Source organism: Colobus angolensis, unplaced genomic scaffold, assembly GCF_000951035.1.
Source record: "Colobus angolensis palliatus isolate OR3802 unplaced genomic scaffold, Cang.pa_1.0 Scaffold88, whole genome shotgun sequence".
Classification (NCBI taxonomy): Eukaryota; Metazoa; Chordata; class Mammalia; order Primates; family Cercopithecidae; genus Colobus; species Colobus angolensis.
Window position 1 is genome coordinate 4,464,371 of NW_012122709.1, and position 16,522 is coordinate 4,480,892.

General features: G+C 54.7%; 1 protein-coding gene across 2 annotated transcripts in view; it reads left to right on the forward strand.

Moving 5' to 3' along the window:
- The window catches only part of ZFHX2 (zinc finger homeobox 2), a 34,406-nt gene extending 19,615 nt beyond the window's left edge, over nt 1-14,791 (forward strand). For both annotated transcript variants that reach the window (XM_011930821.1, XM_011930820.1), the window contains exons 2-10: nt 291-2,380; nt 2,581-3,098; nt 3,941-4,181; nt 5,443-5,517; nt 5,886-5,944; nt 7,882-8,082; nt 8,694-8,820; nt 8,982-12,455; nt 12,717-14,791. In XM_011930821.1, coding sequence (XP_011786211.1) covers nt 340-2,380; nt 2,581-3,098; nt 3,941-4,181; nt 5,443-5,517; nt 5,886-5,944; nt 7,882-8,082; nt 8,694-8,820; nt 8,982-12,455; nt 12,717-13,696 — 7,716 coding nt within the window. In that variant the 5' untranslated portion in view covers nt 291-339 and the 3' untranslated portion in view covers nt 13,697-14,791. The remainder of the gene's footprint in view (nt 1-290; nt 2,381-2,580; nt 3,099-3,940; nt 4,182-5,442; nt 5,518-5,885; nt 5,945-7,881; nt 8,083-8,693; nt 8,821-8,981; nt 12,456-12,716) is intronic.
- Nucleotides 14,792-16,522: the final 1,731 nt, after the last annotated feature.

Consider the following 16,522-nt stretch of genomic DNA (forward strand, 5'->3'; position numbering starts at 1 on the left):
TATCACACCATTGCACTCCAGCCTGGGCAACAAGAACAAAACTCCATCTCAAAAATAAAATAATTAATTAATAAAATAAAATAAAATAAAGTAAATAAAATGAAGAGTTCTGATATTTGACATATTACATTTTGGAGCCTATTAGACACTAAGTGAAATTTCAGGTTAGCAAAGTGGTGTCTGAGTCTGGTGTTCAGGGAAGAGGATGGGGCAGGAGTATCCAGAGATCTAGCTGCCCAGGTGGGGTCTCTGCAGCCTCACAGCACTGCTCTCTCCTTGTCTCCCTACAGGGTACTGGTTGTCACGCTGACATGAGCCCCCAGCACTCCTCCGTCTACCATGGCCACCCTTAACTCAGCCTCTACCACTGGTACCACCCCCTCCCCTGGACACAATGGCCCATCCCCGCCTTCAGACACCTCCTCCTCCAGCATCCCCTCTGATCCTGTCACCAAAGATCCCCCTGCTGCCCCCTCCACCTCTGAGAACATGAGGTCCTCAGAGCCGGGGGGACAGCTCCTGGAGTCAGGCTGTGGCCTCGTCCCACCAAAGGAGATTGGGGAGCCCCAGGAAGGGCCTGACTGTGGTCACTTCCCACCAAATGACCCAGGGGTGGAAAAAGACAAGGAGCAGGAGGAGGAAGAAGAAGGGCTCCCTCCCATGGACCTGAGCAACCACTTATTCTTCACAGCTGGAGGTGAGGCCTACCTAGTGGCCAAGCTGTCCCTACCAGGTGGCAGTGAACTCCTGTTACCAAAGGGCTTCCCGTGGGGTGATGTGGGCATCAAGGAAGAGCCCAGTCTTCCCTTCCTTGCCTACCCACCCCCCTCACACCTCACTGCCCTTCACATCCAACATGGCTTTGACCCAATCCAAGGCTTTAGCTCTTCTGACCAAATTCTGTCCCATAATACCTCAGCACCATCTCCGGCTGCCTGTGAGGAAAGGCATGGAGCTTTCTGGAGCTATCAGCTGGCTCCAAATCCACCCGGAGATCCCAAAGATGGCCCCATGGGGAACAGCGGGGTCAACCACGTGGCAGTCTTCTGGCTCTGCCTTCTGTGCCGCCTGGGTTTCAGCAAGCCCCAGGCCTTTATGGGTCACACACAGTCTCATGGGGTGAAGTTAACCCCTGCCCAATATCAGGGCCTGTCAGGTAGCCCAGCTGTGCTCCAGGAGGGGGATGAAGGCTGCAAGGCCCTCATAAGCTTTCTGGAACCAAAACTCCCTGCTCGCCCCTCTTCCGACATACCCCTTGACAATAGCAGCACAGTGAACATGGAGGCGAATGTGGCCCAGATGGAGGATGGCCCTTCTGAGGCAGAAGTCCAGGCCCTTGTCCTCCTGGATGAAGAAGTCATGGCCCTGAGCCCACCCTCTCCATCCACAGCCACCTGGGACCCCAGCCCAACCCAAGCCAAAGAATCGCCAGTAGCAGCAGGCGAGGCAGGGCCAGATTGGTTCCCTGAGGGGCAAGAAGAGGATGGAGGGCTCTGCCCCCCACTCAACCAAAGCTCACCCACCTCCAAGGAGGGGGGCACTCTCCCTGCCCCAGTGGGCTCCCCCGAAGACCCCAGTGACCCACCCCAGCCCTATCGCCTAGCTGATGACTACACCCCAGCCCCTGCAGCCTTCCAGGGCCTCAGCCTGTCTAGCCACATGTCCCTGCTCCACTCACGCAACTCCTGCAAGACACTCAAGTGTCCCAAGTGCAACTGGCACTACAAGTACCAGCAGACCCTGGATGTGCACATGCGAGAGAAGCACCCTGAGAGCAACAGTCACTGCAGCTACTGCAGTGCTGGGGGTGCCCACCCCCGCCTTGCTCGTGGAGAGAGCTACAACTGTGGCTACAAACCCTACCGCTGCGACGTCTGCAACTACTCTACCACCACCAAAGGCAACCTCAGCATCCATATGCAGTCTGACAAGCACCTGGCCAATCTGCAGGGCTTCCAGGCGGGCCCTGGTGGGCAGGGAAGTCCACCAGAGGCATCACTTACACCCTCCACGGGAGACAAAGAGCCTAAGACCAAATCATCCTGGCAGTGCAAGGTGTGCAGCTACGAGACGAACATCTCCCGCAACCTGCGCATCCATATGACCTCTGAGAAGCACATGCAGAATGTCCTAATGCTGCACCAGGGGCTGCCGCTGGGCCTGCCACCTGGATTGATGGGGCCAGGCCCTCCTCCCCCACCAGGCGCTACCCCCACTACCCACCCTGAACTCTTCCAGTACTTTGGGCCCCAGGCCCTAGGGCAGCCTCAGACTCCCTTGCCTGGCCCGGGGCTGAGGCCAGACAAGCCCCTGGAAGCCCAGCTGCTTCTCAATGGTTTCCACCACCTTGGAGCACCTGCCCGCAAGTTCCCCACACCCGGTAAGCTTCTGTGCTTCTTCCCTCTTCTCTCCTCCCCAGGGCCAAACTCTATTCCTTGCTTTCTCCCAAGGACCAACTCCCAACTTAGGTAACCATAAGTCCCTCTGAGCACTATCCTACTCATTAACCCACCTCCCCACATAGTGAACCGACCCTGCCCCATTTCTTTCTTGGGCCACTAATCTGTCTCTGTCCTCTAGCCCCTGGAAGCGTATCCCCTGACGCCCACCTGCCTCCAAGTCAGCTTCTGGGTTCCTCATCCGACAGCCTGCCCACCTCACCACCCCCAGATGATAGCCCGTCCCTGAAGGTGTTTCGCTGCCTAGTGTGCCAGGTCTTCAGCACAGACAACCTGGAGCTGCTGCTCTACCACTGCAGCATAGGCCGGAGCCTCCCGGAAGCTGAATGGAAGGAAGTGGCTGGTGACACCCACCGCTGCAAGCTTTGCTGCTATGGCACCCAGCTCAAGGCCAACTTCCAACTCCACCTCAAGACTGACAAACATGCTCAGAAGTACCAGCTGGCAGCCCACCTGCGGGAGGGGGGTGGGGCCATGGGCACCCCTTCCCCAGTGTCCCTGGGAGATGGGGCTCCTTATGGGTCTGTCTCCCTGCTGCACCTGCGCTGCAACATCTGTGACTTTGAGTCCAACAGCAAGGAGAAGATGCAGCTGCATGCCAGGGGTGCAGCCCACGAAGAAAACAGCCAAATATATAAGGTGAGGCTGGGTCAGAAAGGGCCATCGGAAGAGGAGAAGGGAATGGGGACGGAGGGAGGAGATGCAGAATAAGAAAGTGATGGGAAAACCCTGGGTGACAAATGGAGAAAAAGGAAAGTATGTACCAGATAACAAAGTATGTACCAGGGTAACAAAGTGACAGATATGGAGAAAGAGACCAAAGGAGAGTAGACTCTGACAAGTGAAACAGACTTTATTCAGCTCTTCTAGTGTTTGGCCCTGGAGGGAGGGGTGGTGTCAGCTCAGTTTGTCATGTCACCAGAGGTTCAAGAGGATGGAACCAGACTCCATTCACATGCTGGGAGGGAGTCCAGGAGTGGCAGGAGAAAGAGAAAGGGTTGGGGAGAGCAAGCAATAATAAGTAGGTGGTCATAGGAGGGAGAGCGGGGGTTTCAGGAGGAGGAAGTGAGGGGTGGGGAGGGGGCTGCTGCTAGTCAGTCTCCCTTAAGGGAGGTAAGAAGTCCCCTGAGGCTACGTGTGGTGGCTCATGCCTGTAGTCCCAGCACTTTGGGAGGCTGAGGCAGGAGAATCACTTGAAGTCAGGAGTTCGAGATCAGCCTGGCCAACATGGTGAAACCCCATCTCTACTAAAAATACAAAAATCAGCTGGGTGTGGTGCGCATGCCTGTAATCCCAGCTACTTGGGAGGCTGAGGCATGAGAATAACCCGGGCGGCAGAGGTTGCAGTGAGCAGAGATTGTGCCATTGCATTCCAGCCTGGGCAACAGGGCAAGACTCTCGGGGAAAAAAAAAATAAGAAAGTCCCCTGAGATCTGGCATGTCCCTTCTGGGTCTGAGCCAGCCTCTTCCCATGATTCTAGTTTCTGCTGGAAATGGAGGGAGCAGAGGCAGGGGCAGAGCTGGGGCTATACCACTGCCTGTTGTGTGCGTGGGAGACACCCTCCCGCTTGGCTGTGCTGCAACACCTGCGCGCACCTGCCCACCGTGATGCCCAGGCCCAGAGGCGTCTGCAGCTGCTACAGAATGGCCCAGCTGCTGAGGAAGGACTCACAGCTCTTCAGAGCATCCTAAGCTTCAGCCACGGGCAGCTCCGGACTCCCGGTGAGGAACAGGGGACTGGAGAATAAGAGCTGGGCAGGGAGGGCAGCAGGATGTGGGGAGCACGGGGGCTGCGGAATTAGGGATACAAGGAAGTTTGAGAAGTGGGCCTGTGGGCCACCTATAGCAAATGGGAAGAAGCTGTGAAGAGATAAGACAGAATGAGCATGTCAGGCACCGTGGAAGCTCCCTTGAGTGGAAGGGCAAAGAGGGGCAGTGGCTTTGCTGGGAGGGGGTGAAGAGGAACCACCTAGTGATTCTGAGTAGTGACTAGTGTCCTAGTAATGCTGGAGGGTGGCAGGCTTGAGCTGGGCAGGAAGGAGAGAAAACCTGTTTTGTGCTGGGCCAGCGCTTCTTGGAAGGAGATAGGAGCTGTGGGCATGATCCAAAGGCAGCAGGGATGAGAACAGGCCCCTGACAAGCTTTCCAGCCTCTTCCTGTCTCCTAGGAGGTCTTCAGCCCTAGGGCTGGGCTTAGAGTCACCCTTAGGCAGTTGAGGTTGTACCAGCAGAGGCCGGGAACAGCCAGCCAGGCACCATTGATCCACAGGGTGCAGAAGAGCCTGGAAGGAGCTGCCAGAGGTGGGCATGGGCATCGGGCTTTGTAGAGCCAGTGGTGGGCAAGGGCAAGGGCATGGGCAGCAGGAGCCAGGAACACGCAGCATTGACTGGTGCTAATTGAATTGCCAATATGCTGGCTGGAGTTAAGTGCCGGAGGGGCCCAGATCAATAGCTAACGATCCTGGCGCAGGGCTGAATGGAGTTAAGGAACTTTAACACTTTAATTAGGCTGCCACCGAAAATAAATTCCTACACATCTGTCAATTCTTCCTTGAGTGGTAATCTCCTCTTCCAGCTAGACCTGCCACTTCCTGCTCACCACAGCAGCTGCTTTCATTCAACTGAGGCTTCCTTCTTCAGTGCCCCTTCCACTACATTTCTGGGGCTTCCCACTTCCTGCGTCAGTTAAGACAGGGAGCCAGAGTTTGGTCTTGTTTCTGCTGTCTACTGCTGGACTTTTATAAAAGGACAGGAGTTGGACTCTCATAAAATGATCTCTTAGGCCCTACCAGTTCTAATACTGTAATTTTCCCTCTGTCTTCTGTGTGGATGTTTCTTGTTGGCTTTTCATACTCTCCTGCCTGCTGATTGATCCATCCATTTTCTCCTTCATTGACTGGCTGCTTGTCCTGCTTCCTCTGCCCTATGTCCTCCATTCCCTGATGCCACACCTCTTTAAGCTGACTCTCCCCCATCCTACACAGGGAAGGCTCCTGTCACCCCCTTAGCTGAGCCACCCACCCCTGAGAAAGATGCCCAGAACAAGACAGAACAATTGGGTGAGTTGTTCTTCTGGTCTGTTTTCCCTCCCTTCCCCCCAGTACCTCCTACATTCTGAGATGCTCATGGGACCTTGCAGTAATCCAGGAGCCCAGCAATGTCTGTGCTCAAGGAGCAAAACTGATTAAAGAAAGGGCTCATCAGGGGGAAGGGAGGCTGAGTCACAAGAGGCTGGGCACTTCTGCCCTTTTTGAGAACTCACACCTGACCATCCTACTGACCCAGAGTCAGCCCTTGCCAAGCCTCACCTGTCTACTGAGTTTCCTGCCCTTTCCCTAGTGCCCAGCTCCCTACCCTGGAAGCTCTCTGCTACAAATCATCTTGAGGGCTGTCAGGGTTCCTTAATCTCCTCTTCTTTCATCCTCAGCTTCAGAAGAGACAGAAAACAAGACTGGCCCTTCCAGAGACAGTGCCAACCAGACCACGGTCAGAATTGGGGTAACTGGGAAGAGCTGAAGTGGGGACCTGGCTTTACTGAGATCTGCTCATATTCTAAAGGCAGACCTAATTTTGTCATGCTTTGACTTATTTCACTCAGAATAGCACAGTTAAGAAATTCCACCCAGGTCCAGTTCCACATGTTCAGCACTTTGAGGGGCAGAGCTGGCCCAGCAGGGTCAAGCACAGAGGGAGATGATAGGAGGGAGACAGCGGGAACTTGAGGGAAAGATGAATAAAGGAATTGTGCTGAGAGTAGGAAAGAGTGGGGGTACATGCTGGAAGGAGGGGAGGAAAGCAGTAAAGAAATGAAAAGAGAAAGGCAAAAGCAAACAACCAGCTACTGCCCAGCTCTTTATCCCTCTGGAGCAAAAAGACAACAAGACACCAGTGTTCCTACCCTACAAAGCGCCCTGAGCCTAGACAGAACTGTCCTGGCACCCCCTTACTAAGGGTAGAGGCACCAACCAAACGATTCACGCTGACAGCATGTGCCACAAATCTGTAAATCCCCAGGACTCAGACCTAGGCAGTACCCAGGAATGGCAGCTCTGTGGCCTGAAAGTTGGTTCTGAGGGGATTTCCAGCCTCAGGTTTGAGATGCCATCCTGTGCCTCACAGTTCTCCAAACTGGACTGCAATATGTAACATTTATTGTTATTGCAATGCGCAGTGTTACTGCATTACTGCAAGCTGAAGTAATGCCTTATGTCCTCAGCATCTTTTCTTCCTAACTCCGGCTCCCGTCAACAGACCTCTTCTAGATGTCTGCTCCAGGGGCTAGGCGCATTAAGATGAGCATCCGGATCCCCTTCCTTTATGGTCATCCACTCCCTGACACACAGGCCTGTGCACTGGTGCCAGCCGGGATGCAGGCTGGGCAGGTCTGGCAGTCAGGTGATGGTGGGGCCTCTGGCAGCCTCACCCCTCTGGAAGTGTGGCTAAGAATGTGCTGAGAGGGCCAGGCCAGAATTTTCCTGGGCCACTGGGGAAGCTGTGGTGTTTATTCACATTAGGAAAAAGAAGAAGGAAAAAGAAAGATGGAAAATAAGGTGGGAGCTGCTGAGCCTGAGGGAGGATGAGCTGGCTTCTGAGCAGACAGGTAGGGCCCCTCTTCAGGTGACAGTTCACAGAGGCAGAGTGGGCAGGGACAAGGGAGCCTCTGGGTCCAGAAAATGCCCAGACGAAATGGAACCATTTCACAGAGAAGACACAGGCAGGATAGGATAGGTAAGAAAAGAAAACTAAACCCAAGGTGGGGGCAGTAGGTACAGAGCCATCTGTTAGCTGGGGAGTTGAGGCAGGCAGCAAAGACTGGGAAAGACACACCAAGGAAAGGCAGAGAAGTCAGGATGGTGGAAGAGGGCCAGACAAAGAAGAAGTACAAGGTAGCGGCCTAAGCTAGGCCTTTGTCCCAGTCCAGGGGGAAGTGGGGAGGAGCCAGCTCTCAGGACAGTGGCTGGAGGCTGGGTCTGCTGTAATGCTTTCCTATCTGGCTAGTTCCTCTTAAATTAGGAGTGAGAGGTCAAGCGTGGTAGCTCACGCCTATAATCCCAGCACTTTGAGAAGCCAAGACGAGTAGATCACCTGGGGTCAGGCGTTCAAGACCAGCCTGGCCAATGTGGCAAAACCCTGTCTCTACTAAAAAAATACAAAAATTAGCTGGGCATGGTGGCACACGCCTGTAATCCCAGCTGCTTGGGAGGCTGAGGGCAGGAGAATTGCTTGAACCTGGAAGGCGGATGTTGCAGTGAGCCGAGATCATGCCACTGCACTCTGGCCTGGATGACAGAGCCAGACTCCATCTCGGGAAAAAAAAAAAAAAAAAAAAAGGAGTGAGGGCCAGTGCTGCATCCAAAGGACTATGTGATGATGGATCCCATCCTTCCCTGACACTTCCTCCACTGCCCATATGTACCCTCCAGGTATACTGCTGTCCATACTGCAGCTTCCTGAGCCCAGAGTCCAGCCAGGTGAGGGCTCATACACTCTCCCAGCACGCGGTGCAGCCCAAGTACAGATGCCCACTGTGCCAGGAACAGCTGGTGGGCCGGCCTGCCCTGCACTTCCACCTTAGCCACCTTCACAACGTGGTGCCCGAGTGCGTTGAGAAGCTGCTGCTTGTAGTGAGTACAGGCTGGGTGAGGATGGTCCAATGAGGCCTTATTATGGCTGTGCAGGAAGGGAGAAAGAGGCAGGGGTATTCAGGCAAGCGCATGTGTTGGGGGCACGGAACATTCAGGCAAGTGCATGTGTTGGCTGGCTGAGGATGGTCTGACGAGGTCTTGTTAGGGCCGTCCAGGAGGGGAGGAAGAGGCAGGAGTATTCAGGCAAGTGCATGTGTTGGCGACAAAAGTAGCATTTCATGGATTTGAAGTTGGATTTTAGAGAGGGAGACTCAGAACTGAGCTTGTCCAGCTGCCTCTACTCAGAGATGAGAAAACTAGGTTTCTGTTTCACTTCCATTAAGTCCTGAGAAGAGTTGCTGAACAGCAGGTACCGGCCTGCCAGAACGATGACTGCTGGCTTGGGGAAAGAAGCCAGATAAGAGAGGCAGCAGCCCAGGCTCTCTCATCTGTAGCAAAAGCAGCAATTAGGTGGGAGGTTTGTCCAGACAGGAGGCTGGATCTGTGGAAAGGGATCTCGGCACAGGTACAGGTGTAGGGCAGATGGGTCAGGAGTGGCGTAGAGGCAGTGACGGGTAGTGGTGAAGCCACTAGGCTTTTTCCCATTGCAGGCTACAACTGTAGAAATGACATTTACAACCAAAGTGCTGTCTGGACCCACATTAAGCCCTCTGGACGATGGCCAAGAACCCCCGACTCATGGGCCAGAGCCTACACCCAGCAGAGACCAGACAGCAGGTAGGGAATGGAACAGCAAACCTCCCAAGGTACCAGGAAAGGGGACTCCATGGGCCATCTGAAGATGACTGAGGCCAAGGTCAACTGCCCTAGTATTGAGTGGGTGGGGTCTGGCTTAAACAAAGTTCCCTGCTTATTGTACCTTCTTCTCTCTCCCCTAGAAGGCCCTAACCTGACCCCAGAAGCCAGTCCAGATCCTCTTCCTGAGCCTCCGCTGGCCTCAGTTGAGGCCCCAGACAAACCCTCGGGAAGTCCTGGTCAACCCCCTTCTCCAACCCCATCTCCAGTCTCTCAGCCTGATGTGCAAGCTGAAGACACAGCTCCTCCGCCTACCATGGCTGAGGAGGAAGAGGGGACCACTGGGGAGCTCCGCTCTGCAGAGCCAGCTCCAGCTGACTCTCGCCACCCTCTGACCTATCGGAAAACCACCAACTTTGCCCTGGACAAGTTTCTGGACCCTGCCAGGCCCTATAAGTGCACTGTATGTAAGGAGTCCTTCACCCAGAAGAATATTCTATTGGTTCATTATAATTCTGTCTCCCACCTGCATAAGATGAAGAAGGCTGCCATTGACCCCTCCGCCCCTGCCCGGGGAGAGGCTGGTGCCCCACCTACCACCACTGCTGCCACAGACAAGCCCTTTAAGTGCACAGTCTGCCGAGTCTCCTACAACCAGAGCTCCACCCTGGAGATCCATATGCGGTCAGTTCTGCATCAGACTCGCTCTCGGGGAACCAAGACTGATTCCAAGATTGAAGGGCCAGAACGCAGCCAAGAAGAGCCCAAGGAAGGCGAGACAGAGGGGGAGGTGGGCACTGAGAAGAAGGGCCCTGACCCTAGTGGCTTCATATCTGGATTGCCTTTCCTGTCCCCTCCCCCACCTCCCTTGGACCTGCATCGATTCCCAACCCCTTTCTTCACTCCACCAGTCCTGCCCCCCTTCCCTCTGGTGCCCGAATCACTGCTTAAGCTCCAGCAGCAGCAGCTGCTCCTGCCCTTCTACCTCCATGATCTCAAGGTGGGGCCCAAGCTGACACTAGCTGGGCCTGCACCTGTGCTGTCCCTGCCAGCTGCCACCCCTCCTCCTCCACCCCCACCTCCCAAGGCTGAGCTGGCTGAGCGGGAGTGGGAGCGGCCCCCCATGGCCAAAGAGGGTAATGAGGCAGGGCCTTCCTCACCCCCCCACCCATTGCCCAACGAGGCTGCCCGCACTGCAGCCAAAGCCCTTCTAGAAAACTTTGGCTTTGAGCTGGTGATCCAGTACAATGAAGGGAAGCAAGCTGCGCCCCCTCCCCCTACCCCACCCCCACCTGAGGCCCTTGGGGGTGGGGACAAGCTGGCCTGTGGGGCCTGTGGGAAACTCTTCTCCAATATGCTTATCCTCAAGACACACGAGGAACATGTCCACCGCCGCTTTCTGCCCTTTGAAGCCCTGAGCCGTTATGCTGCTCAGTTTCGAAAGAGCTATGACAGCCTATACCCGCCCCTTGCAGAGCCCCCCAAACCTCCTGATGGGACTCTGGATTCACCTGCTCCCCATCTGGGCCCACCCTTCCTGGTCCCAGAGCCTGAGGCAGGGGGGACCCGTGCCCCTGAAGAGCGAAGTCAAGCAGGGAGACACTGGCCCATAGAGGAGGAAGAAAGCTCCAGAGGGAATCTTCCTCCCCTGGTGCCTGCTGGCCGCCGGTTCTCCAGAACCAAGTTCACAGAGTTCCAGACCCAAGCCCTGCAGTCTTTCTTTGAGACTAGTGCCTACCCCAAAGACGGAGAGGTGGAGCGACTCGCAAGTCTGTTGGGTCTCGCTAGCCGTGTGGTGGTGGTGTGGTTCCAGAATGCCCGCCAGAAAGCACGCAAAAATGCCTGTGAGGGTGGGTCCATGCCAACCGGAGGAGGCACTGGGGGAGCCTCCGGCTGCAGGCGTTGCCACGCCACTTTCTCCTGTGTTTTTGAGTTGGTGCGCCACCTCAAGAAGTGCTATGATGACCAGACCCCTGAAGACGAGGAGGAAGAGGCAGAGAGAGGGGAAGAGGAGGAAGAGGTGGAAGAGGAAGTAGAGGAGGAACAGGGCCTTGAACCCCTGGCAGGGCCTGAGGGTCCATTACCAGAGCCTCCAGATGGGGAGGAGCTGAGCCAAGCAGAGGCAACAAAGGCAGGAGGCAAAGAGTCTGAAGAGAAGGCTACTCCATCACCTTCCCCAGCCCACACCTGTGACCAGTGTGCCATTTCTTTCTCCAGTCAGGACCTCCTGACCAGTCACCGCCGACTACATTTCCTGCCATCTCTGCAGCCCAGTGCTCCTCCTCAACTCCTAGATCTGCCCTTGCTGGTGTTTGGGGAGAGAAACCCCCTGGTGGCAGCCACCTCACCAATGCCAGGGCCACCTCTCAAACGGAAGCATGAGGACGGCAGCTTGTCCCCCACAGGCAGTGAAGCAGGGGGAGGAGGGGAGGGCGAGCCCCCCAGGGACAAGCGCCTGCGCACCACCATCTTGCCTGAGCAGCTTGAGATCCTGTACCGTTGGTACATGCAGGATTCCAACCCAACACGCAAGATGCTTGACTGCATCTCCGAGGAGGTGGGGCTCAAAAAGCGAGTGGTACAGGTCTGGTTCCAGAATACCAGGGCCCGAGAGAGGAAAGGCCAGTTTCGAAGCACCCCTGGGGGGGTGCCTAGTCCAGCAGTGAAACCGCCTGCCACAGCCACCCCTGCATCCTTGCCCAAGTTCAACCTCTTATTAGGCAAGGTAGATGATGGCACTGGAAGGGAGGCCCCAAAGAGGGAAGCACCTGCTTTTCCCTACCCCACTGCCACCCTTGCTTCTGGGCCCCTGCCTTTCCTACCACCTGGGAAAGAGGCCACCACCCCAACACCAGAGCCACCTCTACCTCTCCCACCTCCCCCTCCACCCAGTGAGGAAGAGGGCCCGGAGGAACCACCTAAAGCTTCTCCAGAGAGTGAGGCTTGCAGTCTGTCTGCAGGAGATCTGAGTGATTCATCTGCTTCCAGCCTAGCTGAACCAGAATCCCCTGGGGCTGGAGGGACCAGTGGGGGACCTGGAGGTGGGACTGGTGTTCCAGACGGAATGGGGCAGCGGCGCTACAGGACCCAGATGAGTAGCCTGCAGCTGAAGATCATGAAAGCCTGCTATGAAGCTTACCGCACCCCCACCATGCAGGAGTGTGAGGTTCTGGGAGAGGAGATTGGGCTGCCCAAGAGAGTCATCCAGGTCTGGTTCCAGAATGCTCGTGCCAAGGAAAAGAAGGCCAAACTACAGGGGGCAGCTGCTGGGAGCACTGGAGGCAGCAGTGAGGGCCCCTTAGCAGCCCAGCGCACTGACTGCCCCTATTGTGATGTCAAGTATGATTTCTATGTCTCCTGCCGAGGCCATCTCTTTTCCCGTCAGCACCTGGCCAAGCTCAAGGAGGCGGTCCGAGCCCAGCTGAAGAGTGAAAGCAAGTGCTACGACTTGGCCCCGGCACCTGAGGCTCCCCCAGCTCCCAAGGCCCCACCTGCGACCACACCTGCCTCCATGCCCCTCGGGGCTGCCCCAACCTTGCCTCGCCTGGCCCCGGTCCTCTTGTCTGGCCCAGCTCTGGCTCAGCCCCCGCTGGGCAACTTAGCTCCTTTCAATTCAGGTGAGTAGGGAGGCTGGGAGGAGCTGGACTTCAGAGAACATCCCACTCTAATGACATGCCCTTCCTTTTCCTTCCTGATTCTTCCCATGTCCAATCTCCTGTGGCCCTCCTTTGCGTCAGGCTCTTGGGGGAAAGAAGGGAGGGAAGGGGCGTGGAAATCTGGTGCTGGGAATGGGTGTGTGTGGCTGGAGGTGGCCTATGGCAGAAAGAATGATGGGACAGGAGATGGCTAATCCTTCATCCTTCCTTTCATCTTCCTAGGCCCAGCAGCCTCCTCAGGCCTCCTCAGCCTTGCCACTTCGGTCCTGCCTACCACCACAGTGGTCCAGACTGCTGGCCCAGGCCGCCCCTTACCTCAGAGACCCGTGCCCGACCAAACCAACACCTCCACAGCAGGCACCACTGACCCTGTCCCGGGCCCTCCTACTGAGCCCTTGGGGGACAAGGTCTCCAGTGAGCGAAAGCCAGTTGCAGCCCCCACCAACTCCTCCAGTGATGCCCTCAAGAACCTCAAAGCATTGAAGACCACTGTCCCAGCCCTGTTGGGGGGTCAGTTCCTGCCCTTTCCATTGCCCCCTGCTGGGGGAACAGCACCACCAGCTGTCTTTAGTCCCCAGCTACAGGGGGCCTACTTCCAACAGCTCTACGGCATGAAGAAGGGGCTATTTCCCATGAACCCCGTGATACCTCAGACCCTCATTGGGCTGCTACCCAATGCCCTCCTCCAGCCGCCACCCCAGCCCCCTGAGCCCACAGTCACAGCACCCCCAAAGCCTCCTGAACTGCCCACTCCAGGGGAGGGGGAGGCTGGTGAGGTTGATGAGCTGCTGACAGGCAGCACTGGCATCTCCACCGTGGATGTAACCCATCGCTACCTGTGCCGCCAGTGCAAGATGGCATTTGATGGGGAGGCCCCAGCTACTGCCCACCAGAGATCCTTCTGCTTCTTTGGGCGGGGCTCTGGGGGCTCCATGCCACCCCCATTGCGGGTGCCCATCTGCACCTACCACTGCCTGGCATGTGAGGTGCTGCTGAGTGGGCGTGAAGCCCTGGCCTCCCACCTGCGCTCCTCGGCCCACAGGCGCAAGGCAGCCCCACCTCAAGGGGGCCCACCCATCTCCATCACCAACGCCGCCACTGCTGCCTCGGCTGCTGTGGCTTTTGCCAAAGAGGAAGCAAGATTACCTCACACGGACTCCAACCCAAAAACTACTACTACCTCTACACTTCTAGCTTTATAAACAGATAAACCAAGATGGGGAAGAGGGGAGAGCCTCAGGGTTCCCTCTTTTACCCCAAGGGGTGCTTGGTGGGAGCCCAAATCTCTCACCGCACCCCCTGGCCCCGCCCACCTCACGGGACTATTCAGTTCCCACCCTCAGTGGGCACCACACACCCCACCTCCAGCAGAGTCCTGCCTCCTCCCAATCCCCACAGACACACACACTGATCCTCATCCTCAGCTCCTTGCAGATGTAGCCCTTGCCCATCTTCACAGACACATACACCCATCTTGGCATCCTGATTATTCATACATGTCTGCCTACCACACACAAAATATATCCTTGGTTCTATCTTCCTTTTCCTCACTGAATTCCCAGCTCCCCATCCCCATAAATGCATACACATACATGCACACACACACGTTATCCCATGATGTTCCACTGAGAAAACACCAAAAAATTTTCAAAAAGAAGATAAAAAGAAGAAATGAAAAAGAAAGCCCAAGGCCAAGAAGGGGGAAGGAAAACAAACTCTGCCACCCCCTCTTCTCCTTCCTAACCCTTTGTCTAGAGCACCATACTGCTCACAAACTCTTTCCAAATGCTCAGTTGGCTCCCAAAGTTGGAGCCTGGGATGGGCAGGGAGCCCACAAAACTCTAACCAAACTGGAGGCTGGCATGGGAGAAGTGCTTCTGGTTCACTCTCCCTACCCTCTCCCTCCTAACCCTCTCCTTGCCTGACAGGGGAGACCCTGTGGCCTGGACTCTAGGGGATGCTGCCACCAGAAACCCCTCTGCCAATCCCTACCCTGCACCCTGGGAACTGCAGCAACTTATTCTCAAAGGCTTTAAACACAGAGATCCTCTCAGCAGCCGTGGGCCCGCCCCTTGTCCTAGCCCTGCCACATGAGGGTCCAGCCTCCAGGGACAGGCACTGCCCACCAACGGCAAATCCAAAGTTCTTTTAAAAAAAAAAAAACTGAAACACAACCAAAAAAACGAGAGCGAGACAGTGCGTGCACACGCACACAAAAGAGAGAAATGGAGACCAGAGGAATGAACTAAAGAAAAACATAAACTTGGAAAATACAGAAAAAAAAAAAAAGAAAACTCTCCCATCAAACAAGTGTTTTTTTCCTATTTGTGTCACTCCCTACTCCCTCTCCCACCCCTACCCCCCGGTTTAAGGGTTTCTTTAAACCACCTCATCTTTGGAAGATCAAACAGCTTTAGTTCCTTGCTATGGGTGTGGTGGTCCTCAAAGGACTGAAGTCAGTGCAACCTTCCCCTGGCTATGCCCAGTCTCAGAGGTGGGAGCTGGCAATATAGGGAGAAGAGCCTGAACTCTGGGGAGAGACATGTCCCAGTTCCCTGAATTGGATATTTATTAGGACAGGTAATAGCCCTTCATTTCCAGCTATGAGTTAGAAAAGTCAGTGTCATCAGTGTCACCAAAAGTACCTTGGCAGTCCCAGGAAGAAAGGGGTGAGTGGGATATTTAATTTCTGAATCTGAGAGCTGCCTTTCATCTCCTACCTTTTCCTTGCATTTACTTTTTTCACAAACTCCTAATCCTATTGCCCTCCCTAGAGGCCCACCTTTGCTGGGTCCCTTGTTCCCTTCCCCCCAATCTCCTTTTCTTCCCCCTTGTCCTCTGCCCTTGCTCCTGCTCCCTCCAGTCCAGCCCAGCCCAGCTCCTCCATTAAGCAGCAGCTGTTGGAGGCATTCCCAAGGGAGTCAGGATCCGTCCATGACACTCATGGGGGTCTAGAGCTGATACGAATTGAGGATATGGGGTGGGCAAGGAGATGACTGAAGCGCAGGTCAATCTTTGATAGGGTGTTATCACCAAGGGAACCAACAGAACCTAGAAGAATGTTCCCTACCCCTAAGCAAATGGTTTCTGTAGCCATCAGGTGATCATTTTGGCAATCCTAAAGCCCAGCTAGTGTCAGGTAAAGAAGTCCATGTTTTCTTTAGCAAAGAAAAGTCTGCAAAATTCCCATGTCCTCCAGATAGTTTTTCCTACTACTCTTGTACCTAAGACCACTTCTCTTTCAAGGTGTCCTCCTTCCATCCTCTCTCCCCTTCAGGCTGTTGCTCTATCATTATCCATTTCATATTCTCATACAAATTCGCCGAGCCCTGGGATTTAGGTTTTCTGCTCTATCAGTCACATCACTCTGTGAACATGTTAATACTGAATCTGTGTCTTACATGTGGACAGGATGGGAGGGGAGAGAAAATTCAGCTCAGTCAGTAGCCCCCATATGTTCTGTGAGTCTCACTTCCTCTCCCATTCACTTCTAAAATACTCCAACTCTAACAAACTAGGGGTGGGGTGGAATTAGTTTTCTAACTAACAGCAAATTAAGTGGAGTTAGTTTTGTAATTCCACCCCAATTTCTGATACCAAAAATGCCAGTCACAAATCTAGGCAACAGGAGAGAAACTGGCCACCTGGGTCTTGCGCTCACTGCCACCTTTCTTTCCCTGCCTCTCTGGTACCCCTCCCTCCCTGTCCTTTTCTCTCTCCTGTTGAAATTCTGTGTATAAAACTATTTTCTTAGCAGCATGTATCTGAGGAAAGAAGATTTTCCACTTGTGCTTTCTGGGAATGTGACTTGTGTATAAAAGTTGGAAACCAAAAACAATTTAGAACAAAAACGAGAAAAAGGAAACATTTTAAAGAAAGCATCGACAAACACCTGGCATGGAATGGTTAGAGGTGTGGTGTCCTGTATCTTAAGAATTTACAGCCAGGGTAGGTTGGCTTTAGTTTGAACTATGAGTGTTTTCACCAAGAGTTGATGTAACCAGAAATCCCCTCTCCTCTTGTCACGC